Source organism: Erpetoichthys calabaricus, chromosome 2 (genome assembly GCF_900747795.2).
Source record: "Erpetoichthys calabaricus chromosome 2, fErpCal1.3, whole genome shotgun sequence".
Classification (NCBI taxonomy): Eukaryota; Metazoa; Chordata; class Cladistia; order Polypteriformes; family Polypteridae; genus Erpetoichthys; species Erpetoichthys calabaricus.
In genome coordinates, this window is record NC_041395.2 from 6703205 (window position 1) to 6727004 (window position 23800).

A 23800-nucleotide genomic window follows, 5' to 3' on the forward strand; every position below is an offset into this window, starting at 1 on the left:
GCGGCCATCTTTCTAGTATTTATCATTTTTGGCTTCCTAGATCTACATCTCCTCTTCTTGCATCTCAAAAGTCTTTTTTGCTGGTATACATGCTGGACTGGATGGAGTTGAAGAATGATCTCCTACCCAACCAGGAGGCTGCAATGGATAGAGTCCCGAAATGGAGGCCTGACCCAGCTGGGATTGTACCTTGATTTCTGTCCCAATCGAGATGCCCAGATGAGGGTCACTCAGCGCTCAGCACTGTAGAACTTTCCTTATTCAAGTGACAGTAACCTCCACATCCATCAAAATAACACAAAGGACTGCAGAGGACACAATCATATCATGGCATCCACCCAAGAAAGACTTACTTTGTATTTCATCGGTTTTAAATCAGATGTTTGTTTTAATGTTTATTGATGTATAAATAATACACATCGTGTGACTCAATCTCAAGATGTGCTCAGAGCTAAAATCAAATGACTGTACATAAATACAACTAAAATTTAAAAAGGTACACCTCAGAAACATTCACTGTGCCCACAATATAAGATCCTTCTCCATATCTAGTGTTAAAAAGAGAGGAAACACTTTCTCACCACTGGTGAACTCCATGTTAGAAAATGTGTACACGTGGGTACCGACATCAGCATTGTAGAAGGACAGCAATCTCCCCTCATAATCCAAGTAAATCCCAACACTGCTGAGCTTCAGCCTCCTCGAGAGGTTAGTCTCCTGCACAGACAGAGCTTTCAGATGATCGTTGTTCCACACCAGCACCCAGTAGCCAAGCTGAGGAGCCATTGTAAAGTTGCCTTGTCTTTTTGCTGAGCCCTTTACAGCACCCAAGCGCCAGGATCGGTTTTCCGTTACGTCCACCACCCAGTAGTGAGACCCAGATGTGAAACCCTCTTTACCCACGACGCATGACCAGAAGTCAAATCGCTCTGCATTTTCAGGCAGGTCTTTCAGTTTCCCTCGTCTCATTCTTTTTCCATTGTCTAACAACAGAAGTCCGGAGTGTGCCGTCTCTTGGTCAAGGATCACATCAGCTTTGGAGAAAATAAAAATATTTCATTCATCTTTTACTGTTAAACACAGTGAACAAAAATACTGTAGGACAGTGACCGTTATTAGTATGAGTCTGTAAGCATCCTGGTATCAAAATGAGACAAAGATTTAGTATAGACATGTAGCATTAAATTGAGGAGGGCTCTCCACTAATATTGAGTGGAGCAGTGAGAAAAAATATTGCTTTGAGTAGTGAGAAAAGCACTATTATTATTATTATTGGCACATCTAATTAAATAAAAGCCAATTGGGCTGTAAGCCACGATGTCCCATTGCACTGGATTGTAAATATGAGGTGACACACAACCCAAATCCCCCTTGGCAATTCATCACAATGAGAAAGACCTAAGAAAACACTAATGATATGCAACAGGAGGAGGGTGAGCTGCACAAATCAGAAAAAGGCTGTCGGACGTAGACAAATTTGTTGGTATCCCTGTAGAGGTCTGGTGCCACCCAGATTCACACCATCGAAGGGACAGTGGTTTATTTTTTGGTGGGGATTCCAGGAACACATCCAGCCTTGGCCCAACCTGCACTCAGTCACAGACAGAGACATGAAATCAAAGAAATGAATGAACAATACAGGGAGATTTACTTGAAAGAGGCCCCCAATATTCGGTTGTAACTCCCGTTAGGGTGAAGCAATCTGAAACAAAAAAATCCGCTCTGTACCTTGACGTCTGTGTAATTGATTGCATGACATGCGATGCTAGAAGTTGTTTTCAGTTTTCTGCCAGACATATTTTGACTCCATGTTCCTGAATGTATTGGCAAGCGTCTCGGGGGAGAATAGCAGCAATTTCATGTCCATCTTCTACAGTGCAAGGCTTGTTCTGATAAACTTTTCCTTTGAGCAAACCCCAAAGTAAGAAGTCTGGTGGTGGTCATGGTGGCAAAAACCCCTTTGAAATGACCCTGTTGCTGAAGGACTCCTCAATTTCTGCCATGCTCCTTGCCGATGTGTGACAGGTTGCTCCATCTTGCTGGAAGTAACCTTCTGTTAACTCACGGTCATCCATTTGATTCTGACATCACTTACATTGGCGACCCAATAGGTTTGCACCATGAAGACACACTGCTCAATATCGTATACCACCATCCTGATGAGAAGTAGAGCGACTGAGTGAAGGGGTACCCTGAAGTTGCAACGGCTCTCCGTCGCCTACCTCATCGCTGCGATGCAGGAGCATCCCGGCTTGTTCGAAGCTCCATATACCGAGGAGCACATTGCATGTTGTTTCATTCAGATTGCTTCATCCTAGCCAGAGTTATTACAGAATTTTTGGGGCCTCTTTTGAGTAAATCTCCCTGTAATTTCCTTAAAAGGAAATTAAATATAAACAACAAAAAATCAAATAACCCTCTCCTTCCCCTACGGCAATAACAAGTACAACAGACAACAATAAACACCTAACAATAAACACTCACGAGAATGTCCATGAATCAGTCCCAATGCAGCAGTAACGGAAGAGGAGGTATGGAGTAAGAGATGATGATCCCAGGAACAGCTTTCCGTAAGTAATGTAATAAACAGTCCTACCAGTAGTCCTGATGCGGTGAGGGGTGAGATTTGTGGAGTGCTCCCTCTAATTTAGCACGACGACCAATCCAACACTACATACACGACAGGCAAGCATGACACAGTCCATACATCCTTATAGGTTCACGATCCAGGGTAGAAACAATATTCCACTGGGGTTATGGCAGATGAGACAAATGGGTGAAAAGAAACACAGACAACCACCTCCTTTCCTGCTTAGCTGGCTCCTTTTTAAGATTTCTGCCTGCTCCTCTGGTCAGCAGCAGCCCCTGCGTTCTCCTCAAAAATCCAATCAAGGCAATATCCATGGGGCAGATTGGAAGTGGAGTCCTTTAAGTTGTAGCACTGCTACACCCCTCCATGAAAAAAAAGAACCCCCCACAATTGTCTCTGAAATAACCTGAAACTGACCAAAGTCATTGGCACCCACCATTGTGTATTCTGTATTTAACAAAAATCAGCCTTTGCTTTAGAGTTTTGATTCAACAGGTCGCACAGCTTTAAGAGTAAACAAGCAATTCCTGGAGATCTCCGTGAGACTTCTGCTCCTGTCCACATGTCGTTTGGCCCAGTTAGGGGTTGGGGGGGAAATCGCTCTAATCCAGATATTTATGATCTTTTCTAGGGATCCCAACAAATGTGTGCAGGCCATTTTCTGATCTCTTTGTAGAATAAGCAAGACTTGATATTTTGTCACACTTGCTTTGCTTTGCTCAGTGACATATCAAAGGCATGCAGGTACACAGGGGACAACTGCTTTTCATATCATAACTTTTCAGGGGGCAGACAGCACTTTTTCCAATGAGCTGTAAGGGGACCAACAAATTTGTCCACTTCTGTAAATGGTCAAACACATTAATTTCCACTTTCTGGGCAATAATTGAAAAGATTAAAGCAACTGGAGATGTTAAGATTCAGCCTGGAAGATGACGCATCTCACAGCGATGACGATGGTTTGAGTAGCCAAAGAATCTCACCGTTGAAGAATTGCAGATAGTTAGTTGGGTGTTGGGGTTAGAAATTCTCCAAAGCTTCAATCAAACACCACCCACATCACCATAAGTAGTTTGAGAGGGTTTACTAGAAAAAAGCCACCGCTGTTGTCAAACAACAAACTCGACCGTCTGCTGTTTACCATAAATTATTGTAACTTTCAATTCGACTGAGTTTTATACTCCATGGTATTTCTCAATATAGACACACATCTTAATATAAAGTAAATACGAACTAAATGTGGAATATTCTCAAGCTCAAAGATATAAAAAAATTTCTTTTTAACCAAATACAATATTTAAACCAAATCCAAATAAGGGAGAACACAAAAGACTTAACCCCTTCAAACACTGGTCTAATATTTTGCTTTATCTAAACAAACCCAAATTGAGCATAAACCAAGCAAAAAGTAAGTGAGGACCAGAAGACAAAGAAAGAGTATGGGATCTCACCACAAAACATGAATCTACAAAGGTGCTTTAAATAGAGTATTATGGGAACCATGGTGGCTTAATTTGCAGCCAAACAGAATTATTCGACATTGGTGGCCCTGGTCCTTGAGGGAAACCAAATAATTAACAAAACAAATAACTGAAGATTAAACCCGACAAGAATATGATACTTGTGGACTGCACTTCTAAAGCTACTGTATATGTTAGACAGACAGACATATAGTCAGCACTTTGTGTGTCTTCAAGAGGCCCATCTGGCTTTTTACAGAAGCCCAATAAATAAATAAATATTACAGGAAGCAACCACCACAACTGTCAACATTCATTAGCTGGAACTTCTCAGTTTTACCAGGTCACAGTAAGAATGTGAAGCATTGTTATTAATGGCCATCAATTTGATTTCCATTCTCTCCTCCACTGATACCTCCTACGGGTACAGAGAGCACCCCATTAACTAAGTCTGCTGTCTGCTTGTTAATAAACTGATTCATTACTGCTTTGTGCCCCCCACCCTGCCATAACCTCTTATTTATGGGGGAGGACTGAAAGCTTTAGATTCATCAAAAATTTCCATCTCAGGTTTTCGACAGATCTCAACGTTTTAAGGTTCCCTGATACCAAAAACAGAGATATCTCGATGATGGGTGTGTCTGTTTGTCTGTGTGTCAGTTTCTTGAGGATGGAAAAATACCAAACTCGAAACTTAAGCCTCTTATGAGATGCCAATGTGCTGATTAGTTTTTGAGCCAAATCATGCAAGAGAAAGAGGCGCTCTAGAGGAACCCACAAATACCGTATTTCTGCAATTAATTATGAATTCTTCTTGTCAATTGCTATTGTAATGATCTATTTTATGATCAGAACGAACAGAAGTTATACAATAGTCTGGGTAACTTGGTTCCTAGGGCACAAAGCTACTGATGTTCACACCTGAATTTTTGTTTTAATTTATTTAATACAGGTTGAGTATCCCTAATCCGAAATTCCAAAATCTGAAATGATCCAAAACCAAAAACTCTTGAGTGCTGACATGATGCCACAAATGGAAAATTCCTTATAAAATTTTACTTGGATTTGAGCATGAAAACATGCTTATACCAAAAAAGTGAATGTGAATAACATATGCAGATTCAAAACAGATTTATTCTTTCACAGTGGGATGGGGTTTTTTAGTCTTCCTGAAGCATAGAGTGCCATGAAGAAACATGCTTGATCGATGATGCAGGGTTATCCCGTGAAGCACTACATACCACTAAACAACAAATTACAATCGACGAGCTTTGTCCCCAGTGAAGTGACACGATAACACCTGCGTTCAAAAGTGCCGTGTAGCACAATTAAAACCGTAGACGACTTGTGAATTAATGTACTATCCTTGCTCACGGTTAACTAAAGCAGTGTCATTCTCGCTAGGGGCCCTTATTGCAATACACGTGCAGTTAAGTGCTCTGATTAGGTTAGAAGAACCAGACACTGCTGCAAGTTGATTTTGTATGTTTGCAAAAATATGTTATGTTTTATGTAGTACACCCACAACCCACGAAAACTGGAGGTAGCGCCTTGTCTGTCAGTTAAAGGCTTCCAGCACTGCGGACATGACGGAGTGAAGCATGGCGGAGATATTTCTGACCGGTCAGCCAGATAGTTCCCTGAGAAGTGACAAAAGGTAGCTGATATAAACTGACAAAAAAAGTGCAAAAATGTAGCACTGAACCTTTTAAAAGGGAATTAAAATACAGTCTGTATGTCATATTCATCACTTTTGAGGTTTAATATGTTTGTCATGTCAATACACATTATAACAGCTTAGTGATACGAATTATTAAACACAAAAGTTAACATTTAGCTGGTTTCACTGCATTTCCCTACTACAAAGGTGTCCCCAAGATATCTCCTATGAATTAAAATACTCCAAAATCCCAAAATATCCAAAAAAAACTTCTGGTCCCAGACATTACGGATTACGGATACTCAGCAGGAATAGCCATCCATTTTTGCAACCCACCTATCCAGCTGCAGTTGTGGGGCCTGCAGTTCACTGCAGAACCACTGAGCAAAAAATAAGAACCAAGATAATTCATCATGGTGCCCATTCTCTCTCTCTCTCTCTCTCACACACACACACACACACACACAGTAGCAATTCAAAATAATCGATTAGCCCTACCACTCCATCTTAGGGTATCCCTGGGAGAATATGCAAAACCCACATGAAACAGGAGGATGGGATCTGTGACACAACCTACAGGGCCAAAATGGAAACTCTATTCATTATTACATTCATGTCTTTGGGGTTGTGATGATTACAACTTGTTTTTAATTTTATTGTGAAAGAATACATTCTTCCATTAGTATATTAACACTCTAATTAGTGTTTTTAATGGGAGGAACCTTTTGGTAAACTTTAATCAGCTGTTGGAAGTCTCTGTTAAACGTTCGCAATTCTTATCAGCATTGGTTATATTTTATTGGGATGTCATTTGATGACATGGTTACTACACAAAACCTGAAGGTTGCTAGTGGGCATGTTGCACAGAAGTTGCTCCAAATCACACCATCGGCATGGTAGTATAAAGAGTGGCCAGTTGGAACAGTTCACCATCCAAATTTCGTATATTCAAAAGACCTGAAGCTTGCGAATCTCAGAATTCTTTTTACAATGTTTACTGACTTCTTTCTGAAAGATCCCTTTGGCTAAAAGTTATTTAGGTTTTGACAGAATTCCCGATGTCAGTCTGTGTTTTGTACCTCTTGCCTCCTGGTCCTTTATTTCTCAATATTTTGCTGACAGCTCCAGAGGGTACAGTGGTGAATGCTGGTGTCCCGGGCTTACCCCCCAAAACACCTTACACTCGCTTGAAGGCCCAGGTGGAGTTGATCCCTCTTCATCCAGAGCCACAGACTAACCCTGTTAAGCAGCACTAGAAAGGTCATTGACAGCCTCCCTTGCACCCCAGTTTGTGAAGCAGCCTTGATGCTGATATGGATATGAACCTTCAGCAGTCTAATTTGACCATTATTTCCTTTGCTTTCCAGCGATGTTGTTGTACATCAACTACAAGCTCAGCATACCACAGGTCCTTGCACTCATAAGCCTTCTCCACTGCGTCCTCCTGTAAGCTCAATGATGTAAACAAGCTGGAGTGAAGCCATCAACCTAGTCTGAGGTTGACTGTCCCAATTTCAGCTGAGAAGAAGACACTCTGGCCTGCCAACATCTTACAATCATGTGCCCACCTAGCTGCCCAGTGTCTAGTCTTTATGTGACAAGTCTCGACCGTCACCTTCCCAGACAAACTTTATTGCTGGAAAGCAGGCTGATGAGGGAAGAATGGAGTTGATGCTCATCCACCGCCTTTACGGCACTGCTATAAGAAATTGTGGCACCCGGTTGTGCGGTCAGATGTATAGATCTTAAGCAAGGCTGGTCTTGCAGCCCACCAAGATGGATTGTTGCAGGAGATGGGCAGAGGGAGCACACGGGGTCCTCTTTGTACCACTGGTGGAGATTCTTGGGAGCAGCCTAAATGATATAGCTCAGTCTGAATGAGCTCTTTCCAGGAAATCTACCTTTTCTCCATTCCTTCCATCTCATCTATTGCCCTTGCCTTGCCTAAGCCATGGTTTTTGCACACTTTGCTTGAACCACAAACCTGTGTCTCCAAGCATTCTTGTTCCAAACTGGTATACTAGCCCCAAGGCCAAGACCACTCCTCCCTTGCTGGACTCCGTCCATAATGTTCCTGTGCTCGAGTGTGTGCTTGATTGCTTGTGATGGAGACCATTTCATCCCAGTAGCCAGGATGGGTACAGCCTGGGCTACAAATGGATCACTTGCCTCCATTAACATCATCTCCAGTCCTACTTGGACACACTCTGAGACTGGAAAAGTGTAACCCTAGGACACTTTGCCATATGGACCTATGCTGTTAAAGCAGGTGTGAAGACCCAGCTACTTCCTTCCATATGAGCTGATCAGTCTCTCCAACATCACCTTTGAATTGGAGCTTCGTACAGGATTAGTGGCCACAAAAGCCATGGAACTGGCCCAAATTGCATAAACCAGAGGTTTAACTTGTCAGGGAGTGAGGTTCTATCAATGCCCTCCAGTCCATCGATGATCTACTTGCTCTGTGTCTTTAAAGAAACTGTTGTAGTGTCAAGCTAGGCTCTTCAAGGGGCTCTCGCAGACTGTTAGAATCATCTCATCACTTTCTTCATCTTAAATCTGTCTACCTGCACAGAGTGTCCTTATTGGCATGGGGCAACACACACAAAGAAAATGAAGGAGCTGGGATTCCATTATCTATTCATTTTCCTGAAGTTGCTTTTTTACTTGCAGGACTGCTGGCAGCTGGGTGATAATCTCTGTCACACAACACAGGCCTGAACAAAAAGTTACCCCAGATCAATTCTGAGTCATCAGCTCACCCACACTCACTCACACACACACCTGAAATCAACACAGATATGACAACAATGTAGAATGTTGACACAGAAATAGAATCTCTAACATCTGTGCTGTCCCATTTGAAATATAGGACACACAGGTGGAATATCCTTCACATTATTTGAGTTATGAGAAAAGCAAATAAACTAACCATACCTGCAGAGCTGTGAATCAGTCTCCATTCTGAGGAAAGAAACAATACAAAAAGTCAGGCTAAAAGTGAAACTCAAGAATGCCATGGGTATACTCAAATGAGGAATATGTCAAAATACTTTATAAAACAAGAACTAACAAGTTAGTAGAATAAAAAGGACAGCAAAGCCACAGACAAGAAAATATGGTGAACAACGTGAAAGGGAGATCACGCTGAAAGAGAAGATGTCAAACAATGGAGCCTCAAATGGCAGCACTCGTGGACTGTAATAGGTTTTTTAATCTACAGTGGATTCAGACCCCTTTACTTTCTGCAAACTTTATTGTGTTGTACATTGCCGCGCATGCGAGTCAGAGAGTCGTTACCCTGCAGCTTCCTCCCATGAATGTAATTACATCCCGGGACAAAAGGGGACGCTGCCGCTAACTGTGTTCTCTTCCTTCTCCTCCACAGAGCCAAGAAACCACCCAGTGAGGGAATCTGACTTCACCCCTTCCAGTCCCTGGGCCATAAAAGTGCAACAACCCAGAAGGAGGAGTCACTCTGTGACAGACAGAGAGAACAAAGAGACTGAGCTCCTTCTTGCCTTGACCTTTAACTTATTATAAACAGCCCTTGAGAGGCAGTATTTTTGTTGACTATTACCCCACTGCTGTTATTCTTTTGTTTGGACAATTTAAGTAAATGGGGATGACTGGCTTGGCACCCCAACATTTATCTCTTGTACGAGGCGTCATTCCCATTAATTTGAAATGGATAAACTTGTCATTTTTGTGCATCAATCTACACTCAAACTACAATGACTACATGAAAACATTTTTCAGAAAGGTTTGCAAATTTATTAAAATCAAAAACTGAAAATATCTCATTAATAGATGTACTCTGACCCTTAACTCAGTACTTAGTAGAAGCCACTTTGGCAGAAATTTCAGCTTTGAATCTTCTTGCGTAAGACTCTACAAAGCTTTGCACTGCTGGATTTGGACAATTTATTTCATTCTTTCTGTGAGATCCTCTCAAACTCCAACAGATTCAATAGGAAGTGTTTGTAAACTGTCGTCTCCAGGTCCCTCCACACATGTTCTATGGGGCTTAAGTCTGGGCCACTCAAGGATGCTCAGAGACTTGTCCCAAAGCCACTCCTGAATTTTCTTGGCTGTATGCTTCAGGTCATTGTCATGTTGAAAGGTGAACAATTTCAAGGGCCAAAGCAAAGGGTCTGAATACTTTCTGAATCCACTGTATCGTGATGTAGTGTATGGTGTTGTATTTATAGTTTTATATAAGTCACATGTACACTATTGTCTGTTTGTATTGAACTCCTGTCACTTGTGAGTAAGAGACATGATACAAAACTAATTTGAACTGGAAATATTATGAAGAAGCACTTGCCTGGCTTTGTTTATTTTAGTTTTCCCCCTAGCAGATTATAAAGCTTTGTGATTTTAAAAAGGATCCATTGTAAATGCATTGGTACTAATCTCATTTAAGTTAGTTTGCAAGAGTACATGGCTGTTGTTGGAGTGGCGCTGTGTGTGGGCAACGAAGCAGGAAACAGACGGAGGAGGATGTGGAGAGCCAATGAGCTGTAGTTTCCACCGCATGGCTGTTTGGTTCCTGTCAGCATTGGACAGTCAGCAGCAGAGTCGTGGATAGTCAATGGTGCCATAAAGAGTTGGACAAAGGTGCAGGCAGCAGGTTTTCATGTGAAAAACAAAAGACAAGTCACAATAGGTGTCTCACTGTGATGGGAGCAGTAATGTATACATGCCGATTGCACTAGATTTGAAGTGGGACCAAGGCACCTAGTGATGGATGATGAGGCACAGTGCTCTATCGGGTGGGATCTGCATAGACAATACAGTACTATGAAAAAAGTCACTGGCTCATTCCTAATTTTTTGTGTATTTTACATAATGAGCAAGATCAGTCCTTTAGACAAAATGAAATATTATAAAATGGGACCTGTGGCATATCACAGTTCCTATCACGCATTTTAGAGTTTTTGAAATTGAATTCTTTTACCTCTTTTTGTTGGACCTGGGAAGGCCAAAAGCCTGCTTCTACAGCATGAGTCTAGGCTGATTTGGGCAAGTTATGTCATGAACTGGACTACATTTTATATTTTTTTTAGCTTTTCCTTTTTTAGTATCTAAAAATAATGTACATCTCATTTGGGTTGAGGAATTTAATGGTCAGATTAGCTTTCTGATTCTGAACATTTCTGAAGATTTTATTTTTGGAATATGGTCTCATCTTAGATCTTATTTTGAGTTCTTGCCACAGTGCCATTTTGTTTTTATTATGGATGCTGCTCTTATTTGTTGTTTGTAAAGCAGTTGTTGTCAGGCGGTTGCTAAGTGTGTGTGATGCAAGACAACATGACGACGACCAGTCAACATCACAAGTTTGTGGATGAATCAAAACAAAACCCTTCTGTTATTATCATTTAAAGCTCTCTCTGGTTACCAATTCTTTTCTGTTCTTCTACTTTGATTTACGTCTTACATGTTGGCTTTGTTTGCATGAAATCTCCTGGTGACCAACTCTTTAACTATGTTTCTTAATTCTGATTTCACTCCACACCCTGGCCTATGTTTAATTCCTAAATTCCCAGTTGTGACCATAGCTAGTTATTTCACCTACAATTCATCTTCTGATTCCGCCTAACTTAAAATTGCTGCTAAAGTCCTCATTTCATGGCATAGCACCATTTTGGAGTTTCAAGAACTCTGACGGGTCAAAACACTGCGTTGGTCAATTGACCTGAACAATTATTGCCTTTTTTTTATCATTCCAGTATATAAATATATTACACAAACCAACTTCCACTTTATTCATAGTTCATTATTAGTTCTATGTGATTCATGTTGTGTGCTTATGTAGTTGATGGATACTGACACCTATTTATAAATATTTTTTGAAATGCTGTATTTTTACTAGTGAGGCAGGCGTAGATTACTAATGTCATTTCATTATTGATGTTTCAACTCAGGTTGAGGAACAAATACTTTTCACTGCAGTGTAATGTGTAATGGCAATGAATTGAAGATTTGGAACATTAGGAATAGTTTCATGCTGCCCAACAAGGACACTCTGTGGACAGATCTCCCAACTACTAAAGATTTTTCCCAGTATTAAAAAGATATTACACTGAAAAGACATACCTGACTTAGTAATGCGCCTTGTCATATCTGTGAAAAAGGTTTTAGATTCTTCCTTAATGTAAAACACGGACACTCACATTCTCAAAAACAAAACTTCAATGCATGCAATTGGACAACAGTAAAACAGGACTGCTTGTAAAACTGTCAGTGGTACTTCCTGTGCAGTGGGTAATACATAAGTACATCACTAAGTGCGATCTGTCAGGATGTGTCAACATTTAAAAAACCTGTTTATGTAGTCTGAGCCTGGCTGTATAACATACTGGATACTGTGTGGCCTGCTCCTGGAGGGCTTCATCAAATAAAAGTTAGGTCCAAGTGGGTGTCCTCAACTCATTCCTTTACGGAATCTCAATTACTCATAAATTCTAGGAGTTCTACCCAGGTATAGTGAGAGTATTGTGCAGTCATAAATGTAACTAATTGATGGCAATTTGTAAATAGTTACTCAAAAGAAAGACCACTTGAATCTTCTTCTGTGTCAATATTTAACTATTTATAAACTTCTAAGGCACTTTACTGATAAATACCTGCACATAACAGATGTTGTTATTCAACACATTTACTGTAGAGGTATTTTCACACCATATTCATTTGTGTAATTGCTATGTTAATTGTTTAAAAAATTTTAAAAACACGTTACAGAAACAGCTTTAAAGAGTTTGTTTAAAAGGAAATATCCTAAATTAACTTGGAGGTCACAAATTCAACCATACTTTTTGTTATACTGGCAGAATCCCCATGTCTATCATAAACTAAAGTTAAGCTCTGCATTGTCTTTTGAAATTTATAGATGCCAATGCTAGTTTACTTAAATGATATTTGGGTAACCACTTGATGGACACACCACAATTTTAAAGATTACTACTTATATACTTTATATTGGATTACAGAAAAAGGCACAATACTGTTCACTTTATTAAATGAATGGAATTTCTGTTTTGTCATGGAATCAAATAGGTATTGAGTATATGGTATTGATATCAAATACAGAAATTATGGTATTGTGACATCACCACTCTACAAGTGTAAGTACCTTAAGTTTCAAATAAGAAAAAAAAACAAAGCCTTACCAATCTCCTTCTGAAGATGTGAAGCAGCTGCAAAATTCACACAAATGACAACATTATAAATGTCAGTTAAATAATTCTTTTCAATTTAAACAGTGTTGGTTTTCAGAATTTATGAAAGACCATACCGATATTTGACACAGCAGAAGATTTATCCTTCTAACACTCTTTATACTTACAGTTCTGAGTTGCTTTCACTCATCTGGATTGTTATGACACGCGGGGTGTCGAGGATTATTGTGAGAAGGAATAATAACCAGGAGATGATACCACGAGACAAGAATTGTAGTGAGGGGCAAAGACAGACGAATAGGCAACTCAATTATTGGGTAAAATGAGAATCAAAAGTTGGAAGATGAAAAGAAAGCCAAAACTGAAAATAAACCCTAAAGCTAGGGCCTACTTAGAATTGAAACTAATGATCGCCAAGTCTTTATAAGTTCAAAACAAATATCCACCAAGGGATAAATGTGCAACGGAATAACCAAAATGCTTATTCTGTCACATCCATAATGTAATTGATACAACAACTATCACATAAACAAAACGGAAATTAAATAATCTGTGTTAAAATCAATTAAATCCTCTGAAACCATTTCTAAAAATAACAAACCATAAATAAACCAAAATACACAAATAAACCAAATTATTACAAACATAACAGAACGTGTAATGGCAGGTAGAATAGCACTGAGAGCTGTGAGATGGCACATATCCCAAATGAGAGGCCAAAACCTAGCCAAGCGGACAAATTTAAAGACTCCTAGGCTGGGGTTGTAGTGTCAATGTGCAGTTAAACACCAGTCTCCTACATGGAAGCAGCAGTACTCTGCTGTGGCCATTGAATCTCCTAGGACTTGTGATTTTCGGTGTGACTGAGAGGTGCTTTTGGTCAAAAAGGATTAAAAATTCACCCACCCTATTCATCCAAATTCTCCATAATAAGAGAGTCAAGACCTGAAGGTTCCTAAAGTGCTATTGTCAACCATACTAATTGGTCTTTTATTTGACGTGTCTGTGGTAATTTGTGTGAAGAAAAACCTTTGTAACATTTGTGCGATGTCTGCCCATAACAAGTTCCATGTCTCTGTATGCACATCAGAGATTCACCATACAAGTTCCTCACAGGTACAGTATGTAATTCCACTGTGGGATGAGAGGGGTGCTGCCACTAACTGCGTCATCTCCCTTTGCCTCTGCAGTACCAAGAAACCACCCAGTAAGGGCAACTGACTCTGCACCAGGACCATAAAAGCCTAACCACCCGGAAGGAGGCCTCAAACCTTAATAAGTCGTCTTTCTAGGCATCAGTTTTTTGTTAGAATACCTGGGGATAACATTTCTGTTTATAATTGCACAATCAAAAACAGTTTATTTATTTATTTTTTTTAAGTAAACGGGCCCAACATTTATCACAGTTCTCTGCCTGTTATTAAATCGGAAGACTATACTGGGTTTGTTCTTGTCAAAGATTTTATTTAAGATATGCCAACTGGGATCTACTGTACTAATTCCTTTCATAATTTTAAAAACACTTCCAACCATATCCACTCCTAAAATCTGTTTGCTTAAACTGAAATGGTTCCACTCCTTCATCCCAGTCACACTTCTCTGGACTTTTTCTAGCATTGCTATGTCCATGTTGTAACATGAAGACCAAAACTGAACACAGTAATCCAGGTGAGGCCCCAGTATTGCATTATAAAGTATAAGTACACCGGTCCTGAACATTACACGATATACATTCTATTAGCCTTTTCCTGTCATGTGATGCTTGATCTTTTCCTTAATAATTGCCTCCATTAATTTATCCCTTTCTATTAAGTCAAATTTGTTCACTGTGGGTGTCAGACTGAGTCAAGGCTGTGTCTTGTCCCTGCTCCTGTTTGAGGTTTTTATGGAAAGGATGCAGTCTGAGGATGTGAGTGTGTCCAATTGGTGAAGCTAGGGGTAGCATTATTGCTTTATGTAGAAGATGTTGTCCTCTTCGCCTCATCTGACTGTGACCTTTGGTATGCACTCAAGCGGTTCCCTGCCGAGTATGAAGGGGCTGGGATGAGGATCAGGACCTCCAAATCTAAAGTCATGGTTCTCTCTGGTGGAGTGAGGGGCAACTGCCTTACAGGAGGAGTTCAAGTATCTTGAGATCTTCTTCATGAGTGATACAAGAAGGGAGTGCAAGATCAGCAAGTGGAATAAAGTGATATCAGCTGTTCTGTGGGCGCTGTACCAGTCTGTTTTGATGAAGAGGAAGTGGAGTCTAAAGACAAAACACTCAGTTTACCGGGACAACTACATTTCTGTCCCTCACCTATGGTTATGAGCTGAGGGTAACAAACGAAAGAGGAGATTGGGAGTACAAGTGTCAGGAATGAGGTTTCTTAGCAGGGCTGCTGGTCTGACACTCTATGATAAGGCAAGAAGCTCAGTGATTCAGGAGAGCCTCAAAGTAGAGTCGCATCAAAAGGAGCCCACTGAAGTGGTTTGAACACTTCTTCAGGATGCCCCCTGGGTTGCTCCCTCTAGCGGTACTCTGAACAGAGCACCAAACATTAGCATTAATTTCCATATTCTTATGATCAGAGACTTAAAAAAAAAAAAATTATCGTGTGTGCTCCTGGGCAGACTGACAGTCTGTACGTCTCTGCGGGATACTCGGAAATTTCAAATCTCATGTCAAGTTTGGAGTAAAACGGCCATTTAGTTCATTGAAATTTACTCACATCTTATAGCAATACCATTTGTTTTTTTTTTTTGCAGGGTGCTGCCATGTCAGAGATTAGCATCACTCATTTCCGTGGCAAATTCCAGAATTCCATGATGTGTGCTCACTGGTTATGCTACTCCTAATGATGACATCAAGTTCAGCCCGGGTAGTTCTAAGGTATCAGAGTTTGTGGATAGAAACCAGTACTCAGAAAATTTTTAAACTAAACATTTTAATTTTCTACTTATCAATTCTTACTCTGATTCCTGACTTTAACACTCCCTTTCTGTTTGGCTCTGACATCTGTTTCATCAGACTTTTGGTTTTATCCTCTACTTGTTTATTGACTTGCACATCTTCCAACCATTGTGTCTTCCTTGAGTTAGCAGGCATATAAATATCACACTTCAGAATACTAATAATACTAAATCACTGGTAAAGCTCCATTTTCACTGAAGTTTCAGTAAACCAGATGTGTTGAGATAAAAGAAGCCTTACCTTTGGGTTCGTATGTTCTTTCCAAATCTGAAAACAGAAGACACTGTATAAATGTTTGATAAAACATGCCACAATACCCACCTACAGCAACACCAGCCCCTTCAGTGCAATGGCTTCTTAACAAAATATACAATCTTTAGGTTTCTGCCAGAATTGTTAATCCTGGATTAGGAGTATTATCCTTTTAGTGTCTTAACACTAGAATTACCAGATCCTACGAAAAAACTCGTATATCCGGCCCACCTTAAATCGCTTCTTAAAACCTTTCTCACCTCTCCGCCAGCGTCTGTTGTCATCTAAATGTACTGATAAAGACAAGCTGCCAGCAGCCAGCTATTCCATCCCCCCAACGACTTAGAACGTAAACAGGCTTTTCCCAGCTCTTGCCTTGATTGATTACCTGGGAGTGAAGTGGAGTTTTAGAGTAGAAATAATAAGATTGTTATTTGAAACACACGCATTTCATATGTGTTGCATTTCTACAGTAATCTGTGTAAACACATTGTTAAAACAGAAACGTGTTATATATTCTAGTAGCAATTGACAAAATGTAGGCATAAACTATATAATGTATGAAGCCTGAAGTCCAAATATCAAAGAAACACTTTCACAAAAGGTACAAAAAAAAGCCACCGCCAAAAAAACCCGCCTTAGTGTGAGACATTGACATGACTTAACTATCACTGCTTCCGTGGCGCAACAGTATCAGACGCTGGCTGGGAATCAGAAGGTCATGAGTTTGATCCTGCACAACTCCCATTTGAGAAGTGTTCTTATTTTCACTATTTTAGAATAAAAAGATACATTGGATTTCAGTCTGTAACAGCTGGTGTAATTTATGATATTTGTAAAGGTTAGCTTTATTTTTTTAAAATTCACTTTTCATTGTCTCAGTCGCGTTCAGGATCCATCCCTACCGCCCCCCACCTGACACTGCTGTTTTTACATAAAGACGCGCTGATTTAGTGTGCGCAAGAACATGCAGGTGGCCAGTTGCTGAGTGCTACAACGCACATTTTAAAAAAAGAAAGAGACAAATATATGTGACGTTTTGAAGAAATCATTTTATGACGCGAATAGTACCAATCAGAAAACATCGTCGAAGTAATGCAATATTATTTGAAAACGAACAGCGTCAGGTTGGGTGTGAAGTTATACTGGCGCTGTTTGAGTCAGATCAGAAGCTGAATAAGCTGAAAAAGCTCCTGTTCTGACTCTAAGTAAAAAAGCATGAATTAATCAACAGAAATAACCGCGATTGACATTTTAAAGTTAACGATTTACAGTGCATACCAATTTATAAATTCAATGTCCGTTTGAGGAAAAAAAAACCACTTTCTTCAAAGCTGGGAATCGAACTCGCGTCTCTGTGGCACAGTAAGGCAGTGGTGCTCCAAGTCAGCAAACCGTCCTTATAACTTATTTTTTTTCAAGATCCATAACACACAGACAGACAGAGCACTGCGTAATACAGAGACAGACAGGCAGAGATATACAAACAAACAGGGAAGGCACATGTACTGAAAGAAAAAGCACTGAATAAGCTCACCCGCTCTATATCACCCTTCCCCCGATCTGACTCTCTAAGTAACAGCGCAAGTACAGACACAAATCAAGTGCATTTGTGTACTGTATAATATTAACAAAAGAGCAGCTTACTACTGAAAACGGCAAATATAGGAGTGAGTGGGGATCGAACCAGTACTCTTGATCACACTTGGTGATATCGATCGCGGTTATTTCTGTTGATTAATTCATGCTTTTTTACTTAGAGTCAGAACAGGAGCTTTTTCAGCTTATTCAGCTTCTGATCTGACTCAAACAGCGCCAGTATAACTTCACACCAAACCTGACGCTGTTCGTTTTCAAATAATATTGCATTACTTCGACGATGTTTTCTGATTGGTACTATTCACGTCATAAAATGATTTCTTCAAAACGTCACATATATTTGTCTCTTTCTTTTTTTAAAATGTGCGTTGTAGCACTCAGCAACTGGCCACCTGCATGTTCTTGCGCACACTAAATCAGCGCGTCTTTATGTAAAAACAGCAGTGTCAGGTGGGGGGCGGTAGGGATGGATCCTGAACGCGACTGAGACAATGAAAAGTGAATTTTAAAAAAATAAAGCTAACCTTTACAAATATCATAAATTACACCAGCTGTTACAGACTGAAATCAAATGTATCTTTTTATTCTAAAATAGTGAAAATAAGAACACTTCTCAAATGGGAGTTGTGCAGGATCAAACTCATGACCTTCTGATTCCCAGCCAGCGTCTGATACTGTTGTGCCACAGAAGCAGTGATAGTTAAGTCATGTCAATGTCTCACACTAAGGCGGGTTTTTTTGGCGGTGGCTTTTTTTTGTACCTTTTGTGAAAGTGTTTCTTTGATATTTGGACTTCAGGCTTCATACATTATATAGTTTATGCCTACATTTTGTCAATTGCTACTAGAATATATAACACGTTTCTGTTTTAACAATGTGTTTACACAGATTACTGTAGAAATGCAACACATATGAAATGCGTGTGTTTCAAATAACAATCTTATTATTTCTACTCTAAAACTCCACTTCACTCCCAGGTAATCAATCAAGGCAAGAGCTGGGAAAAGCCTGTTTACGTTCTAAGTCGTTGTGGGGATGGAATAGCCGGCTGCTGGCAACTTGTCTTTATCAGTACATTTAGATGACAAAAGACGCTGGCGGAGAGGTGAGAAAGGTTTTAAGAAGCGATTTAAGGTGGGCCGGATATACGAGTTTTTTCGTAGGCTCTGGTAATTCTAGTGTTAAAGAAAGTTTCATGTGTAAATGTATTTTTGTCAATATTGTTTTTACTCAGTATCCTTGAACCTTTTATTATTCTATGATGTACCTTTATTTTGTGGGTGGAACCTCAAGAAATGGGACCACCCTTATGTCATAGTCACGGATGCAAACTCAAGTCTATGAATTCAGACTGGGAAGCAAGTCCTAAAGTGGTTCATCGATCGTTGCTGGAGTTGTAAGTATTCTCACTTTGATTATTTTAGTTTTTAAATTTCTTGCTTTTGTTTCCAGGATTACTGATTACTAGATCACAGACTGGATTTACAAAGTAAAAGTAAAAGTAAAATGTATGTGAACCCTTTGGAATTATCTGGTTTACTGCATGAATTGGTCATAAAAAGTGATCTGATCTAAGTCACAGGTACTGATATACACAATGAGCTTAAGCCAATGACACACAAAAAATTCTACTCTTTCATGTCTTTATTTTACAAACGCATTCAATGTTCACAGTGGTAGTGGAAAAAGTAAGTGAACCTTGGGATTTAATAACTGGCTGACTCTCCTTTGGCAGCAATGACCTCAACCAGGCTCTTCCTGTAACTGCAGATCAGACCTGCACATCGTGCAGGGGGAACTTGAGCCCATTCTTCCCTGCAGAACTGCCTTAACTCTTCCATATTCTTTGGTTGTCTTCTGTGTATGGCTCCCCTCTAGTCATTCCACATAATCTCAATAGGATTGAGATCTGGGCTCTGACTGGGCCACTCCAAAAGGCAGAGTTTGTTCTTCTGAAGCCATTGTGCTGTGGATTGGCTGCAATGTTTGGGGTAATTGTCCTGTTGCATCACCCAGCCTCTTCTGAGCTTAAGTTGACGGACAGACAGACACCTTCACATTATCCTGGAGATTTTTTGATAAACTTGTGAATTCGTTTTCCCCTCAATGATGGCAAGCTGTCCAAGCCCTGATGCAGCAAAGCAGGCCCAAAAAACGATGTTCCCTCCACCATACTTTACTGTAGGGATGATGTTTTGATGTTGATATGCAGTGCCCTTTTTACGCCAAATGAAGTTCTGCTTGTTCCTCCCAAATAGTTCAATTTTGGTTTCATCACTCCACAAAACATTTCCCAGTACCGTTGTGGAGTGTCCAAGCGCTCTTTCACAAACTTCAGGCTTTCAGCAATGTTCTTTTTAAATAGCAGTGGCTTCTTTCTTGGTGTCCTGTCATGGACTCCTTTTCTTGTTCAATGTTTTACGTATAGTTGACTCATGAACAGAGATGTTAGCCAGTTCTAATGACTTCTTCAAGTCCTTTGCTGTCACTCTAGGGTTCTTCTTTACCTCATTGCTAACTTTGCGTTGTGCTCTTGGGGTCATCTTGGCAGGGCACCCACTTCTAGGCAGAGTAGCCACAATACCAAATTGTCTCCATTTATAGACAACTTGCCTAACAGTAGACTGATGAATATCTCAAATCTTTGAGATTACTTTGTAACCCTTTCCAGCCTTATGTAGAACAATTCTTGATCGTAGCTCATCAGACAGCTCTTCTGTGCAAGCCATGATCCCATCTGGATATGCTTCTTGTCAAAAGCTCAAACTCTGACTTTATAGTGTTTTTATCAATCAAAGTCATTCTAGGCCGCACCTCTGAACTCGTTTCATTAAATGGACTCCAGGTGTGCTAAATTCAGTCTGCAATAAGCTTTTTAAAAAGTCATTAGCTTAGGGTTCACTTACTTTTTCCAACCTTCAGTTTCACAGTTTGAATGATTTATTCAATGTGATCAAAAATTCTCTGAAAATCTGTGTATCTTTAGTTATAGGAGACTGTTTGTTCATTATTGTGACTGACATGAAGATACGACCATGTTTTATATGGGAATTAGACATATAGAGAATTAATAGGGGTTCACAAACTTTTACTTTCACTGTATTTGCTTTGGATTGCCATTTTAGGCATTTTTTTTCTTGCCTTTTTGGCATTTTATGCTTCTGTTTTGTGATTTTCAAATAATATTTATAAATAAACATGTCTCTTTGATTTAGACTGTCTCCTCTAGCCAGATCTTTCAATGGGTTACCTCCACAGAAAAGTATTTTAAGGTAATCTGAAATATTCTTAACATTTTGAAGCCAAAGCTCTTTTAAGGCTGCATGGGCCAAAAGCTGGCCAGTTGATTTTGGGATTAAGCTGCCTGGGGTGAAATCTATTCTGGGTAGGCTAGGGAACGTTCTAGCCTGGATTCACAGTATTTCTGAGGCATCATGCCCTTTTTACTATATTTGGAAGTCCAAATCACTACAACAATCTTTTCATAAGCAATGAATGTAGAGAAAAGCCAAGCAAAATGACACTTTTTATTGGCTAACTAAAAAGATTACAATATGCAAGCTTTCGAGGCAACTCAGGCCCCTTCTTCAGGCAAGATGGAATCAGGCCTGAAGATGTAAACATCTTGCCTGAAGAAGGGGCCTGAGTTGCCTCGAAAGCTTGCATATTGTAATCTTTTTAGTTAACCAATAAAAGGTGTCATTTTGCTTGGCTTTTCTCTACATTCATAATGGCTAACACGGTACAACACCCTAGTACTACACATAAGCAATGAATAACAGGATTTATTTTTAAGATGAGGCATACAGCAGTCATAAAAAGCATTTCTTACAGATGTCAAAGATTCTTTTATCAACAAGTTGGGACTATGAGAGAGTACAGATCACCAACATCAATGAACAGTTTCCAAGAGACAAAATGGTGATCTGGGTGCAAGAAAATTTAATAGGAACAAAGAAAATAGCAAATAAATTACAAACCATTCATTTTCTTCCATTTCACTATGAAGGCTGCAGCTGCTAAAAGAATTATTGCCAAAAGCACACCAAAGGCCACAGTCCATCCATCAGCTTTGCTACTGAAATCTAAAAGAGAAATCTCAAATCTCATGTCAAGTTTGGAGTAAAACAGCAGTTTAATACATTGAAATTGTATTCACATCTTACAGCAATGCCATTTTGTTTTTGTTTTTGCTGAGTGCTGCCATGTCAGAGATTAGCATCACTCATTTCCATGGCAAATTCCAGAATTACTTGATGAGCTCTCACTGGTGATATCATTAGGGTCAGCATAAAGTTCAACCTGGGTAGTTATCAGAGTTTGTGGACAGAAACCTGTACTCTGCAAATTTCTAAACTTAAAACTTTATTTTTCTGGTTTTCAATTCTTACTCTTATTCTTGGCTTTAATTGTCGCTTTATTTTTTGGCTCTGTCATCTGTTTGATCGGACTTGATTTATTAACTTGAGCGTCTCCCGATCATTTTCTCTCTCTCGAAATAGCATACATATAACAATCACATTTCAGAATCCTCTTACTAAACCTCTGGTGACGCTCCATTTTCACTGAAGTTTCGGTAAATCAGATGTGTTGAGATAAAACAAGCATTACCTATGGATGTTCTTTCCAAATCTGTAAACAAAAATAATACAGTATAAATGTTTGATAAACATGCCACATGCCCACCGAAAGCAACACCAGCTCCTACACTGTAGTATAGTGTAATGGCTTCTTAATAAAATATACATTCTTTAGGACTAAAAAGAGAAAAAGAGAAGAGCAGCCATTAGACTCCAAGAAATGAAACCAATACAGTCTCTATAAATCAATATAGTACGACTATGGAGATTGATAGCCATTCTTACATACATGCAGACCTTAAACAGAATATGCTATTGCTGTAATGGGAGGACGAGTGCAGCAGTATCCTAATTTTCTGTTTTTGAATATTTTACATGATACAGGGCTTCAGATCTTTAGACATGATGCAATAACAGAGGCCAGCAACCTGTGCAGACACAAAATTAACTTTTTAAATCATTACTTTGCTTGTTCAAGGGATAAGGTCATCCAGCACACCTAACACTCAAATGAAAAATTAATTGCTCCCATAGTTTTGGTACATAGCTGCAGCAACAATTACAGCTGTAGGCTTCCTATTGCTTGATACCAGTCTTTCACATTGCTGTTGAAAAATTTCCCCCATTCTTCTTTAAAGAACTGCTTTAATTCAGACACACTGACAAATTTGCCAGCATCAATTGCTCATTTCAGGTTCTGCCACAGCATCTTTACTGGGTCCCACTAAGGACTTTGACTAGGCCACTCCAAAGTTTCTGCACCATTCATTCACTGTCTTGCTTTTGTGCTTAGGTTTATCCTTCTGCTGCATAAACTAATGACACTTCAGCTTCATGTCAAGGACAGACAAGTAGGCTTTACTCCTTAAGAGTATTCTAGCAGACTACAAAAATTCAAGGCTCTTTCAATAATGGTAAGTCAATGAGGGCATCCCTACCCATTCACACTATCACTGCCAAGTTTCATGTTCTTACTGTTGACATCATACATAGTGGGCCCTGAACCACTCAAACATGTTATTTATGTATGTGTATTTTGTTGTGTTTGGGCTTCTGCATTGCACAAAAATGTCAGGTGGGAGGAACTGGGCAAAGAGACCTTAATTCTGCCTCTTGAAGGAACATTATTGGAGCTTTATTCAGAATTGGAGCTTGCATTACTTTTATAAAGCATAAATGTGTCACTAAGTATTTGCACCCAGAACTGGTTTTTTTTTTTAACAAAGTGGAATAAAAATATACCTTTTTTTTGTACATCTGCCTGTTTTGTGTCTTTCTTATTACCCCCTCAGTTCCAAACTTCTAGCAGGTCATCTGCTCCAGTAGGCATGTTGTGTTCATACAACTGGAAAACTGACATGCAGTTTCTGTGACACAAGTAATGTGTGAGGGTTTTTTTCCCCCAAATCCTCATCGTTTGCCATTGTAGTAATGGTCAACTTTGGCATGAATTACACCAAAACACATGAAGTAACATATAAAAAACAATTTTTGGGTAGAGTATTCCTTTTAGATACATTTT

At 39.6% G+C, this 23800-nt stretch overlaps 1 protein-coding gene across 2 annotated transcripts in view; it reads right to left on the reverse strand.

The window, feature by feature from the left end:
* Positions 1-354: 354 nt before the first annotated feature.
* The window catches only part of LOC114669436 (butyrophilin subfamily 1 member A1-like), a 51948-nt gene continuing 28502 nt past the window's right edge, over positions 355-23800 (reverse strand). For both annotated transcript variants that reach the window (XM_028825660.2, XM_028825661.2), the window contains exons 4-10: positions 22310-22330; positions 21679-21783; positions 16088-16114; positions 12886-12912; positions 11813-11839; positions 8648-8674; positions 355-1034 (exon numbers count right to left, since the gene is read on the reverse strand). In XM_028825660.2, the coding sequence (XP_028681493.1) occupies positions 514-1034; positions 8648-8674; positions 11813-11839; positions 12886-12912; positions 16088-16114; positions 21679-21783; positions 22310-22330 (755 nt within the window). In that variant the 3' untranslated portion in view covers positions 355-513. The remainder of the gene's footprint in view (positions 1035-8647; positions 8675-11812; positions 11840-12885; positions 12913-16087; positions 16115-21678; positions 21784-22309; positions 22331-23800) is intronic.